This window comes from Haemorhous mexicanus, chromosome Z, assembly GCF_027477595.1.
Source record: "Haemorhous mexicanus isolate bHaeMex1 chromosome Z, bHaeMex1.pri, whole genome shotgun sequence".
NCBI classification, from domain to species: domain Eukaryota; kingdom Metazoa; phylum Chordata; class Aves; order Passeriformes; family Fringillidae; genus Haemorhous; species Haemorhous mexicanus.
The window spans coordinates 87,443,228-87,458,664 of record NC_082381.1 but is presented as its reverse complement, the minus strand read 5'-3'; the positions used below and the strand labels follow the sequence as shown (position 1 = coordinate 87,458,664).

The 15,437-nt window shown below is 44.3% G+C and overlaps 1 protein-coding gene across 1 annotated transcript in view; it reads left to right on the top strand.

Annotated features, from left to right (window-relative positions):
• The window catches only part of LOXHD1 (lipoxygenase homology PLAT domains 1), a 149,420-nt gene that overhangs the window by 55,501 nt on the left and 78,482 nt on the right, over positions 1–15,437 (top strand). Inside the window, exons 12-16 of the mRNA XM_059837021.1 lie at positions 473–608; positions 3,551–3,705; positions 6,918–7,078; positions 14,129–14,205; positions 15,029–15,225. Of these exons, the coding sequence (XP_059693004.1) occupies positions 473–608; positions 3,551–3,705; positions 6,918–7,078; positions 14,129–14,205; positions 15,029–15,225 (726 nt within the window). The remainder of the gene's footprint in view (positions 1–472; positions 609–3,550; positions 3,706–6,917; positions 7,079–14,128; positions 14,206–15,028; positions 15,226–15,437) is intronic.

The window sequence follows — 15,437 nt, the reverse complement described above, 5'->3', positions numbered from 1 at the left end:
GCCCTTGCTTTACACACTTCAACAGACCACTGCAGAGCACCACCTTATTTGCTTATTACTCCTTTGGGAGCTACTGCAGATCTTTTTTCAGGGTTACTGCAATTTTATTTTTGGTTTTTCCCCCTCAATGCATTGATTCTCCTCAGCAAGAACCCGCAGCACAAGCCACATCCTCGATTTGCTCCTTGAGGTTGTAGAGTGGCACATGAGGAGCCATTTGCAGAGCCCCAGAATCCCTCAAAAGTTCCTCAATGCCATGGAATGATTGGAGAAAGGAGGAATGAAAAGCCATCACTGTGACAGACTTTGCTCCATCCATCACTACAGTGCACAACCCGGATGGTCTCGTTATTAATGTGTTTTATTTCTCTGCTGCTACCTAATCTTGCTTCCCTGGCAAAAACCTGTCAGGATCTTGTTGCTTTTTTGCCTCTGAGCCTCTGAACTCATGCGGTGTTTTGGTTTAATGAAGGTAACTCTGCTGAAAACGCTGACAAAAGAAAAATACTCATTCAACTGCGGCCGCTGGCTAGATATAAATGAAGAGGACAATGAGATCGTGCGGGAGCTCCCCGCCGAGGGATCTCTGGTGACTGAAGTCATGCCAGGTGAGAGCCACGGGCTCTGAGCAGAGGCTTGCTTAGCACCTGAATAGAAAGAAACCCTCTTTGTGTGAGAGATGCACAGGCAGACTGAAGCAATTCAATTAACTTCTCTTTCTGGCACTTTCTCTCTGCAGTATTTTCTGTGTGCATCATTAGCTCCATGAAGCTCGAGAAATCCTAGCCTTTTATTAATTTTTTTTTGGTTTTGGGAGCAGATTTCTCTGTGGTGGGAAATGGGAGAGATCTGGCCACAAAACAATTGTTTCCAGGGCTTGGGTTTTTTTAAACTTGTTATGTTTTTTCTGGTCTCCCTTAAAATGTGAAATGCAAGGTTTGAGGAATATTCATGGAAAGCAAACTTAGCTGAAATGCAGTCTAAAATTTGACAATCATATTTTGGGCTTTAAAGTTTTATTTAGTTATATGCAAATTCATGCAGCTGTATGTATAAATATATAGTAAGTTGCACAGCACAGTGGTGAGTGCACATGCCTCTTTCAGTATGTATGAGCAATCAAATCTGTTTATTCTTTTAATTGAACTGGAGATTTAATTAAGGAAAGCTGCAGAACTTTGCCCTGGCTTCCTGGAGTGGCCACTTCTGCCTTGACCTTGTGTCACAAGAATTAAATCTACTTAGAGGGAGAATTTAGAAGAGCAGAACATCTCAAGGTAGCCGGTGGGATTTTTTGTCTTTCCACCAAAGCAGCCACACTCTGCAGACCTTGAGTCCCCCATTTTCTGAAATTTCTGGTTCTGTCATTGGTGATCTGCATGCAGTGGAGCAGTTTCTCAGAAGAGGAAGAGTAATTGTAATTGCAGATGTTATTAAAATGTAAATAAACCTGGTTTTGAAATGTATTTTTAATCAGCTGTGGAGAGGGCAGCTTGAATCCTCACTCAGGCACTTTCCTGTGTGGAGAATTTGTGCTGATCAGAGGTGAGATGCAGCATCTCTGAGCTGCGTTTGCAGGAGGATTGTGGAGGGAAGGTGGGAGCACTGATTCTTGTCCCTTCCCCAAGCTGGACAAAAGGGGTTCTCTCTCAACAGTTGGTCTGTGGGCTGGCTCCTTGTTGTGGTATTTCTTCCTGCAAATCCTTCACCCAGTGGGATGGGAGGGCAGAGAGGAGGGCATGGTCAGGGGAGGAAGGTGGCCAATCAAAATCCACCCAGAAAAACCATATGATGACCTTGAAGGTGAAAAGCAGGCAAGACAATCCAGCCTCCTGCATAAAGTTTGGGCTCTTACAGAGATGACCTTGAGGGTCTTTTCCAACTTTTATGATTTGATGATTTTTTGATTCTGTGATTATAACCATCCCAAGGGGATAGGGCCAGCTGGGGCTGTCTTGTCCCATAAATCCAACATGAACAGCCTATTCCTCAGGTCTCTGAGCACTTGTCATTTCCTAACTCTTCTTATCTGCCTGCCATGGCCCTGGATGCTGAAAATGTTGTTTTCCCCAAGCACATTGCAAAGTTCCCCACCCCAGGGCCATCTTGGGAAGGCAGGAGTGGAGGTAGCAGGACAGGGACACTCCTCTGCATGACATTTTTCCTGAAAGGGCCAGGATTTTTATGTCCTTGTTTGGAGGAATTTCATGGGTTTTCCCAATGCTTCAGGCTTTTTTATTTTAGCTTTTTTCCCCCCTTCCTTTTCCTAGTGGTTACATGGAAAGCATCCAAGTCAATACACCAGCAGAAGCACCAACTGGAAGAAGTACAAATACCCAGAGTTAACTACAAGCCTGTCAGGAAAGCAGTAAATTTTAAAAAACCCCAGCATTTCTGGGGTAGTTCTGTGATTTCTGTGTCCCCAGTGATCAAATACCACGTGACAGCGTGCACGGGCACGGTGGGCATCATGGACACCAACATCTTCGTGTGCCTCATCATTCTGGGGTCATTTCTGTGGTTTCTGTCTCCCCAATGATCAAGTACCGCGTGACGGTGTACACGGGCATGGTGAGCGACCCGGACTCCAACGTCTTGGTCTGTCTCATGGTTCTGGGGTCATTTCTGTGGTTTCTGTCTCCCCTGTGATCAAATACCATGTGATGGCGTGCATGGGCACGGTGAGCAGCACGGACACCAACGTCTTCGCGTGCCTCATCATTCTGGGGTCATTTCTGTGGTTTCTGTCTTCCCAGTGATCAAATACCGTGTGATGGTGTGCACGGGCACGGTGAGCAGCACAGATGCCAATGTCTTCATCTGCCTCATCATCTTCCTCATCATTCTGGGGTCATTTCTGTGGTTTCTGTCTCCCCAGTGATCAAGTACCGCGTGACGGTGTGCACGGGCACGGTGAGCAGCACAGATGCCAATGTCTTCATCTGCCTCATCATCTTCCTCATCATTCTGGGGTCATTTCTGTGGTTTCTGTCTCCCCAGTGATCAAATACCACGTGACGGTGTGCATGGGCACAGTGAGAGGCACGGACTCCAATGTCTTGGTCTGTCTCATGGTTCTGGGGTCATTTCTGTGGTTTTTGTCTTCCCAGTGATCAAATACTGTATGACAGCATGCACGGGCACAGTGAGTGGCACGGACACCAACGTCTTCGTGTGCCTCATCATTCTGGGGTCATTTCTGTGGTTTCTGTCTCCCCTGTGATCTAATACCACGCGACGGCGTGCACGGGCACAGTGAGCGGCAAGGACTCCAACGTCTTGGTCTGTCTCATGGTTCTGGGGTCATTTCTGTGGTTTCTGTCTCCCCAGTGATCAAGTACCGCGTGACAGCGTGCACGGGCACGGTGAGCTGCCCGGACTCCAATGTCTTGGTCTACCTCATCATTCTGGGGTCATTTCTGTGCTTTCTGTCTCCCCAGTGATCAAGTACCGCGTGACGGTGTGCACGGGCACGGTGAGCGGCAAGGACTCCAATGTCTTGGTCTGTCTCATGGTTCTGGGGTCATTTCTGTGCTTTCTGTCTCCCCAGTGATCAAGTACCGCGTGACGGTGTGCACGGGCACGGTGAGCGGCAGCGGCACGGACGCCAACGTCTTCGTGTGCCTCATCGGCGACCAGGGCGACACGGGCGAGCGCGTCCTCTACAACTGCATCAACACCGTCAATAAGTTTGAAAAAGGCAACGTAAGTTCGTGCAGCAGTGCCCCAACACGAGGTCCTTAAAGCATGTGGTGATTTCATAAATTAATTCATTTTTATTTTTCTTTCTTTCTTTAAATGTTCATTTGTAAACTCAGGTGGTTTCCTTGCCTGCTCGGGCTAGGGAAGCAGGGAGAAATAAATCTTGTCAACAGAGCGTCGTAACAGGTTGCGACTGGAGGGAGGCTTGGGTCAGGGACAGTGCGCCCTTGCTTGATGTTTGCTCATGAAAGTGTCTCTTGGTTTGCTCTCCCAGCTAAGTTCTGACTGCTCAAATTGCATCTTGAGATTGGGGAAGGCTTCCAGGAAATCTTCCAAGAATAAAAGAGAGGCTTTTCCCTTCCATCTAATATAGCAAAAATTTGGCTCCCTGGGGCAAAGGAAGAAAAAAGCATCTTATTTAATGTGAAAGTCAGAACCCAGAGCCTAGTATGTTTCCTTTGTAATTCCTTCAGTCTCCCTCAACCATGCTGCACTCAATTTTATGTCTTATTTTCAAACTGATTTTCAACATATTTTTGTCTATCCATGTTCAGAATGCAGGGGGGTGGAGTTGGACTGAAATGAAGACAGAGCTTATTCCCTGGAAAGCTGGAGATAATGAAGAAGTCGAACAGTGGTTAAAGCCCTTGCAGCATTGGCAGTATCAGCAAGAAAATAGTTTGCTGATCTGATCTGTAGGGTCAAGCTACTTAATATGTATCCAATTTTGGATCTCTGGGGTCCAACTTAGACTGGTAAATTGTAATCAATATCTCCAGAAGGAGATTTTGAGAATCTGATCACAGAACTCTGCAGGCTTCCCATCTCTCATGTCATTATTTGATTGAAGGTTCAGAGTGGAAAGAAAATGAAGATAAAAGGAGGTCACGTTTTCAAAATAGACCATTGAATTTAGGCTTCTGAAATATGCATTAGCACTTTGAATTTGCCTTTGAGTGTCCAGAATTTCCAATTTTTTACTGAAATCACTGAGTTCTTCTGGACTTTAAAAGTACTTTCATCAAGTATTTCTTGTGCTTTTAAGATCTGTCTGTGGAAACCTGGCAACTATATAGTGTGAGAGTCCATTCTGCTTCTAAATCATATATAAGTTTGCATAAATGGACTTTAAAAACCTCTTATTTTTTTGCCTACACATTGATATTATAGATATTTTAGTTTTAAAAGGTAGATCCAAGCTGTAAAGGATGGCATTTTGTCATTTGATGAAGACTGTGTTTGTCAAAATGGTAGCAAAATGAGTCGTGTTTTGGTGCTGAAGACTGTTTCAGTGCGATTCCAAACAAAGATGCTTGCTTTGCAGAGAATACAAATATTTTAAACATAGATAATGGCTATTTTATTAATAGCTATTTTATTAATTTAAGGTCCCTTCTAACCCAAACCATTCTAAGGTTCTGCGATGATTCTGTGATATTTATACACAAAAATAAGTTGTAGCCTAACTTGCATGCAGGAGGATAAAAAGGGAAAAATAGTTTTTGGCAATCAAATGGTGTGATTAATAGTAGGCAGATGACATAAACCAAACTGGAGCCTTTTAGAGGAAAACTGCTCTCCTGGCACAAGGAGCTGAAAGCTGGTGAATGAATGGGAAGTTGTTTAAGAATTGATCCTGACAAACTTAGAGCTCATATATTCAAGAGGCTGAATGAGTATATCTACACTGATTAACTCGGATACCCTGTTAAAAAGAAATGTTGCTAAGTCAGTATGGTCTCTAATCTACAGCCACTTAAACCAATAGTACCTTGATTACCAATTTGGCTTTAAAAGTTTGCCTGCAGATGCAAACTAACAGCCTGTGTAGAAAGTAAGATTTAAAGATGCCTCTAAATTAGGTGTTTGCCCTGTTGTGGTTCCAGTTAGTTACTTGCTCATTAATTTATATCATCCATTAATAAGTGAGGTGAGCATCAGGACTAATGAATTAAATTATATTGGCTTGGACTGAGCCAGTGAGGTTTTGATGCCTTAAATCCCCAGTTCAGCAGTTTTGAGTGTGAAAGTAGCATTGACATACATAAGCCCATCACTAACACTTTAGGAAGTGGCAAAATGCTTAGCTGTCTTCATTCTAAAGGTGACTTTGGAGTCCTGAATGATGACATAATTATTATCATTTTAATAAATATCAGTATTTGCCTAAATACTGCCTTGCCACCATGCTTCCTGGGAGCTAGATGGATATATGCTACCACCATGAATGCTTTTGGGACATGAACAACCACCAAAAGACAGTGGTTTATCTAGGCAAGGCATCTCATCCAGATGGCCACCAGAGCAGTCATGCCTCCTTGTTGGGCTACACGCTGCAGATATGCTGTGTGTTTACACCCAGGATTTACCATCCTAGTGCCATGTGTGTGCATCTGTACTTAGGCCACAGATACGTTTGCCTGGCCTGGTTCACAGAGGAGTAACTTGTTCTCTTAATGCACTTCTCTTCCCTCATCCACCAGGGATTGTTGGTGCCAGTCAGCTCTTGGGTAACAGAGCTCAGTTTTTGAGGGGCTATCCCTCGGGCTAATCTGTAGGTGGGTTATTTGAGCCTGATTCCATGGTGGGATAAAAAAAAGATATTAAATCCGTGTGTCTTGTGGGGTATTGAAGGTATTTATCAGCTGGGTTTGGTGCAGAGCACCCTCCAAACCTCCAAACACAACTCATGGAGCAGCTGGAAATATCCCTGAGCAGCTTTGCCCATACTGGCATGCCAGGAAATTAAAAGGGTTTAAACTGTGCTGGGTAGTCAATGCTGCCTGACTTTAACACAGCGTAATGACTTTGAGCTGTACCTCCAAACACCTCCATAAATTTGGTCTGAAGTGACCTCTTCTTACTTCTCAGAAATCTTATATCTGAGCAGGGGTTTGGACTTGGATTTCCTGCCTCTCTGTATGAATTTCTTAATAATCAAATTACTTCTCTTTTTTTACAGCTGTGGAGGGCGTGCAATGACATGGCAGATTTAAAATGCTGGTGGATCATATATTTGCAAATCTAACCTTACACATCTAGCACAAATATTCAGGCTTTTTATTCCTTGGTAAATTCGTACTTTCTCCTTCATTTTGTCAAGAATTTTCTTGCAGCATGCTGATGATGTTGGTTTGATTGCAATAATAAATTTGAGTTGTTTGTGTGCTTTTAAGGAGAAATATTGCCTTACTTTTTTATTCTCCTCCTCAAAGGCTGATGAATTCTTCATTGAAGCAGTAACGCTGAAGCAGGTGAGGAGGGTGAGGATAGGGCACGATGGCAAAGGAGGAAGCAGTGGCTGGTACCTTGCCAAAGTGATAGTGAGGGAAGAAGGACAGCCAGAAAGTGAGGCTGTGGAATTCCCCTGCTACAGGTACTGGAAACAATGCTTGCAAATTAAGTCTCTGTCTCTGCATTTGCCAGACTTTGAAGAGCCTAGTTGTTGGTCCATGACTGGAATTTTCTGAGCACAGCTTAATCCTTTTTATTTATTCATATGTTCATTTATTTTTTGCTAAGCCTGAAAGCAAAGAGTGTGTTTTGGGAGGTTTAAGATACAGTTAACTCCCCTTACCAAATGACCAGCAATCTGGATTGTGAACTTCTCTGCAATTAGCTCAGTAATGCAGAGAATTTCCAAAAGACAAAATGCAACCTTCCAGTACCACACCCAGTGTCACTGCAATTGCTTGCTGCAGAAACACACTCTGCAATCTGCTGGTGTTACTGCATGTAACGAGGTTCTGGTCCCTCACATGCACATCCCATCTTTCTCAGAGCAATGGGATGCTATTTTTGTGTTGGGAGCATGCAAAATTATTATGCTGCCGTCTCGAGAGCTCCTTGCATGAGGGGAAGTGCACATCTTGCAGACAGAGACAGTGTTAGGGCAGAGGGCTGTGGCTCACCCCTGTGGGTGAGTTATAAGTGCAGTCTTCTCTTCCCTAGACAATCCAGTGGCCAAAAGAAATGTGCTGAACTGAGGCTGCCTGTGGGGAACAAGATGCATGATCTGTCCTGGCACTAACTGGGGTCTGCCTCAACACTGCAGCACAAACTAGAGAGAACTGGGTGAAAACATTAAAGATTAACTCCAGTGCAGTCCCACTTACCTTCTCAGGATGTCCACCCTTTAAGATGGACATCCAGTGAGCTCCATTTAACAACACCATGTACCTGTTCTAAAAAATCATCTCCCAGGGACAAGTGGAATTGCAAAGCTCAAACACAATTATTTTTAAATTGAAGACAAAGGTAAAGCCCCTAAGCTGGTTACTTGTCTCTTGAAAGCGCTCCACTATAATGAGGGGAGCCAAATACAAAGCAGGAGCCAGCCCCAGCCTCTTGGCATTGCTAAAGCCCCATCACATCAGAGAGAAATTCACTGTGGAGACAGCACGGAGCAGCAGACACAATGTCATCTTGGTTGTGAAAAGCAAGCCACTCTCTCCCTTCTCAGGGAACAAACAGCCACATACTCATTGCTGCCTTTTGATCATATTTAACAACCATATGCTTTACTGAGTTAAGCAGACAGGCTAGACAGGTTTTTCCTTGGACATGAAGTGTCCATGTGAAGGGCTGTTTTGCTCAGGCTCCTCAGAGATATTTCTGTGTATAACTGCACACAGCAGCTGGCTCATTTTAGAGATTTCCTTTTTGAATTGTATCCTTATGTGCCGGCTAAACTGGCTGTCTTCCACCCCCTTCAGTTTGTACCTGCTGATCAGAAACACCAGTGGGCATTCCCCTCAGGCCAGGGATGGCAAAAGGACAGAGAGAAAAACCCAAGATCTTATCCCCAGAAACATTCATGGTGTACCTTCAGGCTTCAGGTCACCAGCAATGGAATTCCACTCTTCTTATCTTTCTAAATGTCTCTTTTCCTAAGTGACACCAGTGTTGCTCTTGTGGCTTTATTTGCTGTCCTTGTGCCAGCATTATCTCTCTCCTCTCAGATTGAGAAGGTGACATGACTGATCGCCACCAAGCACAGGGACAGCTGCTCCCTCTCACTCCCTTTGGTGCCCGTGTCTCCCGGGAGACCGCGGCACCATCGCAGTGTACGGGTGTCGTCATGGAGTCTGCAGAGATCTGAGGGCAAAGGTGCTCACCCACTGCATCCTCCAGGGCAGGGATAGACACTTCCATGGCCTGCAGAGTTTGGATGTTGCTCTCCACTCCTGTAGGCCAAGGACAGCTGATGTCCTCGCTGCTTTGGCAGGAGCTCAGGGAGTCCTGCTCCACCCACCTCTACAGGGGCAAGAGGTTGGAAGAAGGGTTGTCCAAGAAGAGGCAATGCAAGGGAGGTTAGTTTGAGACTCCATCCAATGGGTGCACCAGGGAAGATTCTCTTTCTGCTTGTTGCTGTTTGTTGCTTGTTGAGACATGTTATTCTCACAGCCTTTATCTCCAAGACTTGATTAACTTCCACTCTTCCACACAGCACGATTGCATGGTCTGGAGAAAACACCTTTTGCTGCTGGGTTCTTACAGAAAACTACTCCATTGATCTTGTGACACTCAGCTGCTCCTGAGAGACAGCTAGGGGACAAAATGCCTTCCAGCAGAAATGCATCTCACCTGTGCAGAAAGCTCCAGAAACACATCTCACCTGTACAGAAAGCTCCAGAAACATATCTCACCTGTGCAGAAAGCTCCACAGGCTCCTTACCCCTGTGCAAACCAGGCTGCAGCACACGTGGCTGCCTAACCAGCTTCCTAACCAGCTAAGGAAAAAGCTAAAAAACTTTTAGCTCCTAAAAAGCTGCCTAACTAGCTTCCTCTCTAACTGATATCTTTAACATACCCTTATAGATCTTCATTGCATAGAACTTGTTGAAGTCTCTCTGTTCTTGCTATTTACATATTTAAATACATGACTACATTTTGCCTTTCAATTTGAAATCTTTTCTGTGGCTCCATAGGATCATCTCTCATTTAGCAATCACAAGAGCTCTGTAAGAAGAACTGTCTTTGTTGTACAAGGGAGACAGCAGAGATAAAGAGAATCTAAGTGGATTAATTGTGAGTTTGTGTCAGATTCAGGAAGAGCATTGAGAAATAACGACTCCCAGGCCTGTGCTTTCAACTCTTTAAACAGCTGGCTTAGAGTCAGTGATTTTTAAAGTGGTCATTTGATCCATGCTTGCAAGAAGTAAATGCAGGTTACTTCCCCAGGTGTTATTTGCAGAATTACTAGTACATCACTTGGATGCAGTACTACTCCTCCCTTACGACCACACGGTATAATATCCATGCTTTTAGGAGCTGAATACTGAATCACTCAGTGGCATCACTGAACGGTTTATACCTTGTAATATCTGGTGTGGTTTAGGTACGATGATGATGAATACTGCTGCAAAGATCAAAATTAAGGGACTTCAACTTTTGCCCCAGAAACGGAGCCAAACTTTTTCGAAGATCAGAACTGAGTTTTTCTGGTGCCATTTTCTCCTCAAAGCTCTCTGGAAGTCCAGCAATGGACTACCTGACAGGCTCTGAACCAGCCTATTTTTTATACTATTTAGATCCCAGACAGACATGAATTTTCAATCAAAGTCTTGAGTTCGTGATAGGATAGAATTTTACATGCTATAAATCATTACAACGCCACTGAAATCTTCAGTGATATGTCATTAAACTTTTTTTCTAAGCATACTGCCCCTACCATCCTAATTTGTCTCCAGAACAAGCATAATGGAACATTGCTAATTCTCTGAAGAGCAACAGACCACGAATGGGATGATACACCAGGAGACTCCTGAAAAAGAACATTTATTCAATCAAATGCCAAAAAATGTTCATCATACAAAGGAGCCAGAGAAACCTCCTTTTCTTGCCTAAAAATAAACGAGATGTCTACCTCTTTTTACACATTTGTGTATATAGGTTATATTTAAAGGCACACACAAATACATATGTGCCTCTGAATCTAATGGATGTGCCAATCATTCTAATTGCACTCAAGCTGGGTTTCAAATGCTATATATGATGTCATATTTTATTTTTTTCTAGTGGTCACCTGAATTTCTGATCCTCTAGAAATTCTGAAGTGGCTTTCATGTCATATTTCTGTCCTCTTTGAGTTATATTGGTCATAAAGCATCTCTTTAAAACCAAGGATGTGACACAGGACATGGCTACACCCTTGTAAAATCCACAGTGGCATGTCAGTTACGTTCACTGAACTCATATAGAGCTCTGATAAAATAAAAGATTTTGACATGCCTTTTGTACCAGGGATACGATGGCACTGCACTGAAATATTCTATTTTCTGCAGCCAGATGTGTCAGTCTATTTGTGTTTGGAGTAAGACAATAAACCCCTGGTTTCAATCTGCTGCTCAGTGATATGCTGTTGGAATTACACTGAAGTGAAATTAGGATATTGATGCATATGTAATGAAAGGAAGGGATGCAGGGCATTGCTCATCCAAATATTCCCTCTGTCACTAATCTTCTCCAGAAAATAGTGCTGCTGCCACTCCTGGCTGTTTTCTTGGCTGAAACAGCACATGGAGCTTTAAAGCCACCTCTGCTGATAAACCTCCCTCTCCCTCCTCCAGTAGCCTCCCTCTTCCTCTTCCAGTCCAAGATACACTCCTTCCCTTTCCATCACTATCTACCAACACTGGCAGAGGGAATTTCTTAATCTCAGGGTGTGTTCTGCTTTTCTGATTTGCTTTTCTCCTCTGTGCTCACTGCTGAAGCAGTTAGCATTTTCTGTGCTGCACAAAGAGATCTGTTTCTTGTGGGAGGTATTTTTATCCTGCCACCTTAGCCCAGGAGAGATTCACTCAGATTTATCCCAGATACCCCTAAAATGTCAGCAATGGCAAAGGTGACAGAAAACAGCAGCATGTCCACTGGCAACAGAAACAGCAGCTTGCAGGGCACAAAAACCAGAAGGAATAGAGCAGAAGTGTGTCTACCTTGTGAGATTCTGCCTTCCTGAAGGCCAGGCTGTGTTCAGTGGTCCTGGGGTGGTGGCTTGAATTTTGTGGGTCCTCCCAGTTAACATCCATGTACACAGAAGCATCTTGACTTTTGGGATGACGTGATCCCCTAGCCATGGGATACTGGTCCAAGGATTTGAATCCTCAGCCAGCATCAAGAACTACATAAGACAAAGGTATTAAGGACCAGTTTAAACAGGTAAAATAACCCCATCCCACCCCAGCCCCAAAATATCAAGAACGTCTTCCTTTCTTAAGGCAACATGATGTCATAGCACACTCTTATTGCAATCTACCCTTGCTAAATTCTTGTCATCAATTTCATGGTCTTCCCCATGGATTTTTCTGTTCCTCTGTCCCACTACTCCCCTCGGCCTCCTCTGAAGCACAACACCACATCAGATGCCCTCACGTGGTGCTCGTGTGATCATCACATGTTCATGTGTTCTTCATCTTCACGCTGACCACCTGAGCTTTTAGCCCTGCACAAGGCCACCTGCTTTACTGAGAGAAAGGGAAGAGTTTGGGTAGACTGCATACCCAACAACCTCCCAAAGCTTAGAGGGAAACTGGGGCTGGAGATGTGTGTCTGTGTGGTGGGACTCCTGTGCACCTTGTTCTCTTTTGCATGAGAACACTGCTGCCCGTGCTTCCAGGCTGACTCTAGCTCATGTTTGGATTTCTTTCCTGGTGCTGGCTTTCTTTTTTTTGCATGGTTTCTTTGTGCTTATTGTTTTCCTCTGGGTGGGAGGAGAGGGGAGAAGATTGAAAATGTAATAGTCCTTCAGAAGGATGAAGTGGAGACATACCATCCTGGGCCTTCCAAAACATCTGGTCCAGCTGGTGATGACTTTGAGCTGTGCTGGCTTTTTACCAGCGAGGTGCCTTAGGTTTGATCCAGCTCTCAGCAGCTCTCTTTGCTCATGTCCCCAAGTCCTGGCTCTGAGGGTCATTTTCAGGTTTCCATACATGCTGACTCACTGTCAAAGAGGGAAACTTCCATGGGAGGTGAGCTCCCCTCCTGTTTGGCACACGGGTCAGCCAAGGGCAATGTGTGTGTCACAGTGACGCCGTGGGAAGCTCACGGGGCACATGGGCTGCATGAGTTTGTGCAGAAGCAGCTGTGCTCCAGCGTGGCCACCTTTAAAAAGAAACAGTTTCTGGGGATTTCTTTTTACTCCTTCTGCTTCTGGAGCCATTTCAATACTCTGCATGACCTGGCAGAGAGTGCTCATTTGTCCTTTTCTCGCCCCTGCTGGTTTGAAGCAGTATTTTTAGCTGCAAAAGGCACTGCTGCAGATAGATGTGCACCTGGGAACAATGAGCAGTCTGGGAACTGCTCCTGCTCTCACAGCACCACTGTGGGTAACCTGACCCTAAGCAGATGCTTACAGGAATATACTGAGTGCTGCAGCAGCCTGGGTGGGGAGAGGAAAGCAAGAAACCTCTGCCAGGGCCCTGGCTGCTGTCATGCAATGGTTGCTGTAGGGCACGTGAGGGGGTTGAGGCTGTAAATCCTTTACCCTGGGGCTGAAGGAGTGGCTCTGAAGGTTGCCAGGCTAGCAGTTAGTTCCCCTCTGTTTTGGGAGGGGAATTTCAGAGGGGGATTGAAGAGGAAACTTTTGGAAAGGGCATGTAGTGGTAGGATAAGGCATAAATTATCTTAAGCTGAAGGAGGGCAGAGGGTTTAGACATTAAGAAGAAATTCTTTACTAACAGGGTGGTGAGGCCCTGGTACAAGCTGCCCAGAAAAGCTGTGGCTGGCCCATCCCTGAAGTGTTCAAGCTCAGGTTGGATGGGGCTTGGAGCCACCTGGGATAGGGGAAGGTCCCTGCTCATGGCAGGTACTTGGAACTGGGTGGTCTTCAGGGTCCCTTCCAACCCAAACCATTCTATGGTTCTATGATTTTCCTCTCAGATTTTTTCTCCTCTGAGGTCATGCTGCAGTTTGCTTTGTGCCCAGCTCCCCTTCTCAATTAGTCTAGTTGGATCTTTAGTGTAGAGAAACTTTGCAAGTCCTTCCTTTTTGCTGGTGCCAGCTGCCTGCACATACCCAGCCCTAAAAATGGGAATAACACAATTCATCCCCTCCCTTTAGTAGTAAAGGCTGCAAGTCTTTCTGGTCAACAAAGGTCAAATCTTTCAAGACACTAAGACTGCCTGTTCACAGGAATAACTTGTGGTTGTGGAGTTTGTGCTTTTCAGACAGATGGACATCACAGCAGATGCTTATCTACTGCGAGCAGATCTCTCAGGGTCCCTCTTCTTGGGAAAATGGAGATTTAAAATGTGGCTGCCGTATGGTCTGGTCAAGTCCCTGCTAAGATAACAGAGATACAGAGCCCTCCAAAAATATCTTTTTGACTGTAGTGTGGATATGGGCTATGTGTGAAGCCAGTGTAGATTTTGAAAGGTGTAACAGGTGCTAATTATTCAAAGATAACTCACTTCTGTTTGTAAACCAGATGGCTTGACAAAAATGAGGACGATGGTCAGATTGTCCGAGAATTAGTGCCTGCTGGGGAGTCACCACTGCTAAAAAGTGAGTTTAGCTTGGAAAAAAGGTCTGGGTTTGAGTTGTACATGGATGTGTTTATTTGCTTTATTCTTCTTAATAATCCTTGTCAGTTCCCAGTAAATCTACTGGGCCTTTTTTGCCATTCTTATGCAAGAAGCTGCAGTAGGTCATGCTGAGAGAAATGCCTCTGACTCCTAAATTCTAGTTTATGAATGGGAAAAGAACATAATTGCAACATTATAGATGTAGAAAGAAACGTTGGTTTATAAAGTTTGTTTAAGAATTGCTTTCTTGTATTTCTTTCTCTGAGGGATCTTGAATTGACACTGTTTTAGTAGAGTAAATGCCATCAAATAATGGCATTTTCTGAAGAAAATCACCAAAAATATTATATTGTCCTTTTCTGGAGAACCAGAATGCTACAATTTTCTTTAGAAAATGGTGCTTGCACAGTGCAGGTTGTTGTGTTTAAAAAAAAAATAAATAAAAAGAAGGTCAAAGTTTTCGAATTAAATTGTTAAGTATAAAAATGGTGAAATAATCCCATTTGCCTGAATGCATTTTTCTGCCTTGGGTAATCATCTAACAGTGAGAAGGAGGCATACAGAATATTTTATGCTTAGCACTGTACCTGTTGGGTCTCTTCTTTTTTCACTGAATAACTCCAAGGTGTGACAGCCTCTGCAGCGTGGCCCTGAGATGCTGGATGCATGAATGGAGGGCAAAGTCCTTTCTGTGCCTGTATCTGCAGCCTTCATCCCCTGGCAGTTGTTAGAAGCCTATTGCCTGTCTGGGCCCTGGCAGTGCCACTCACATATCTGTGTCTTGTGCATCAATCTTTCTCCAGATGTCAGTTATCACATCAGCGTGAAGACGGGAGATATCCCTGGTGCCAGCTCAGATTCCAGGGTTTTCATCAAACTCTATGGTGAAAAAGCAGACTCCAGCAAAGAGCCTCTCTTAGTCTCTGATAATGATCTAGGCAATTATTTTGAACGTGGTCGAGTGGATGAGTTTACTCTAGATATGATGGATATTGGAAAGGTAAGAATCAATTGCAGGCGGCTTCTGTACTTTGTGCAAGTGCCTGAATTCAGGATCAAAATAGCACTCCATATTGAAGGTGATGAAAGCACCTTTGACATCCACACTGGATATTAAGGGACACATTTTACATAGATTTTACACCAGTGTATTGTGTATGCTGGCATGTGAGGAGTGTTTTAAGTCTGTAGTTAAATGCATATATAAACTAT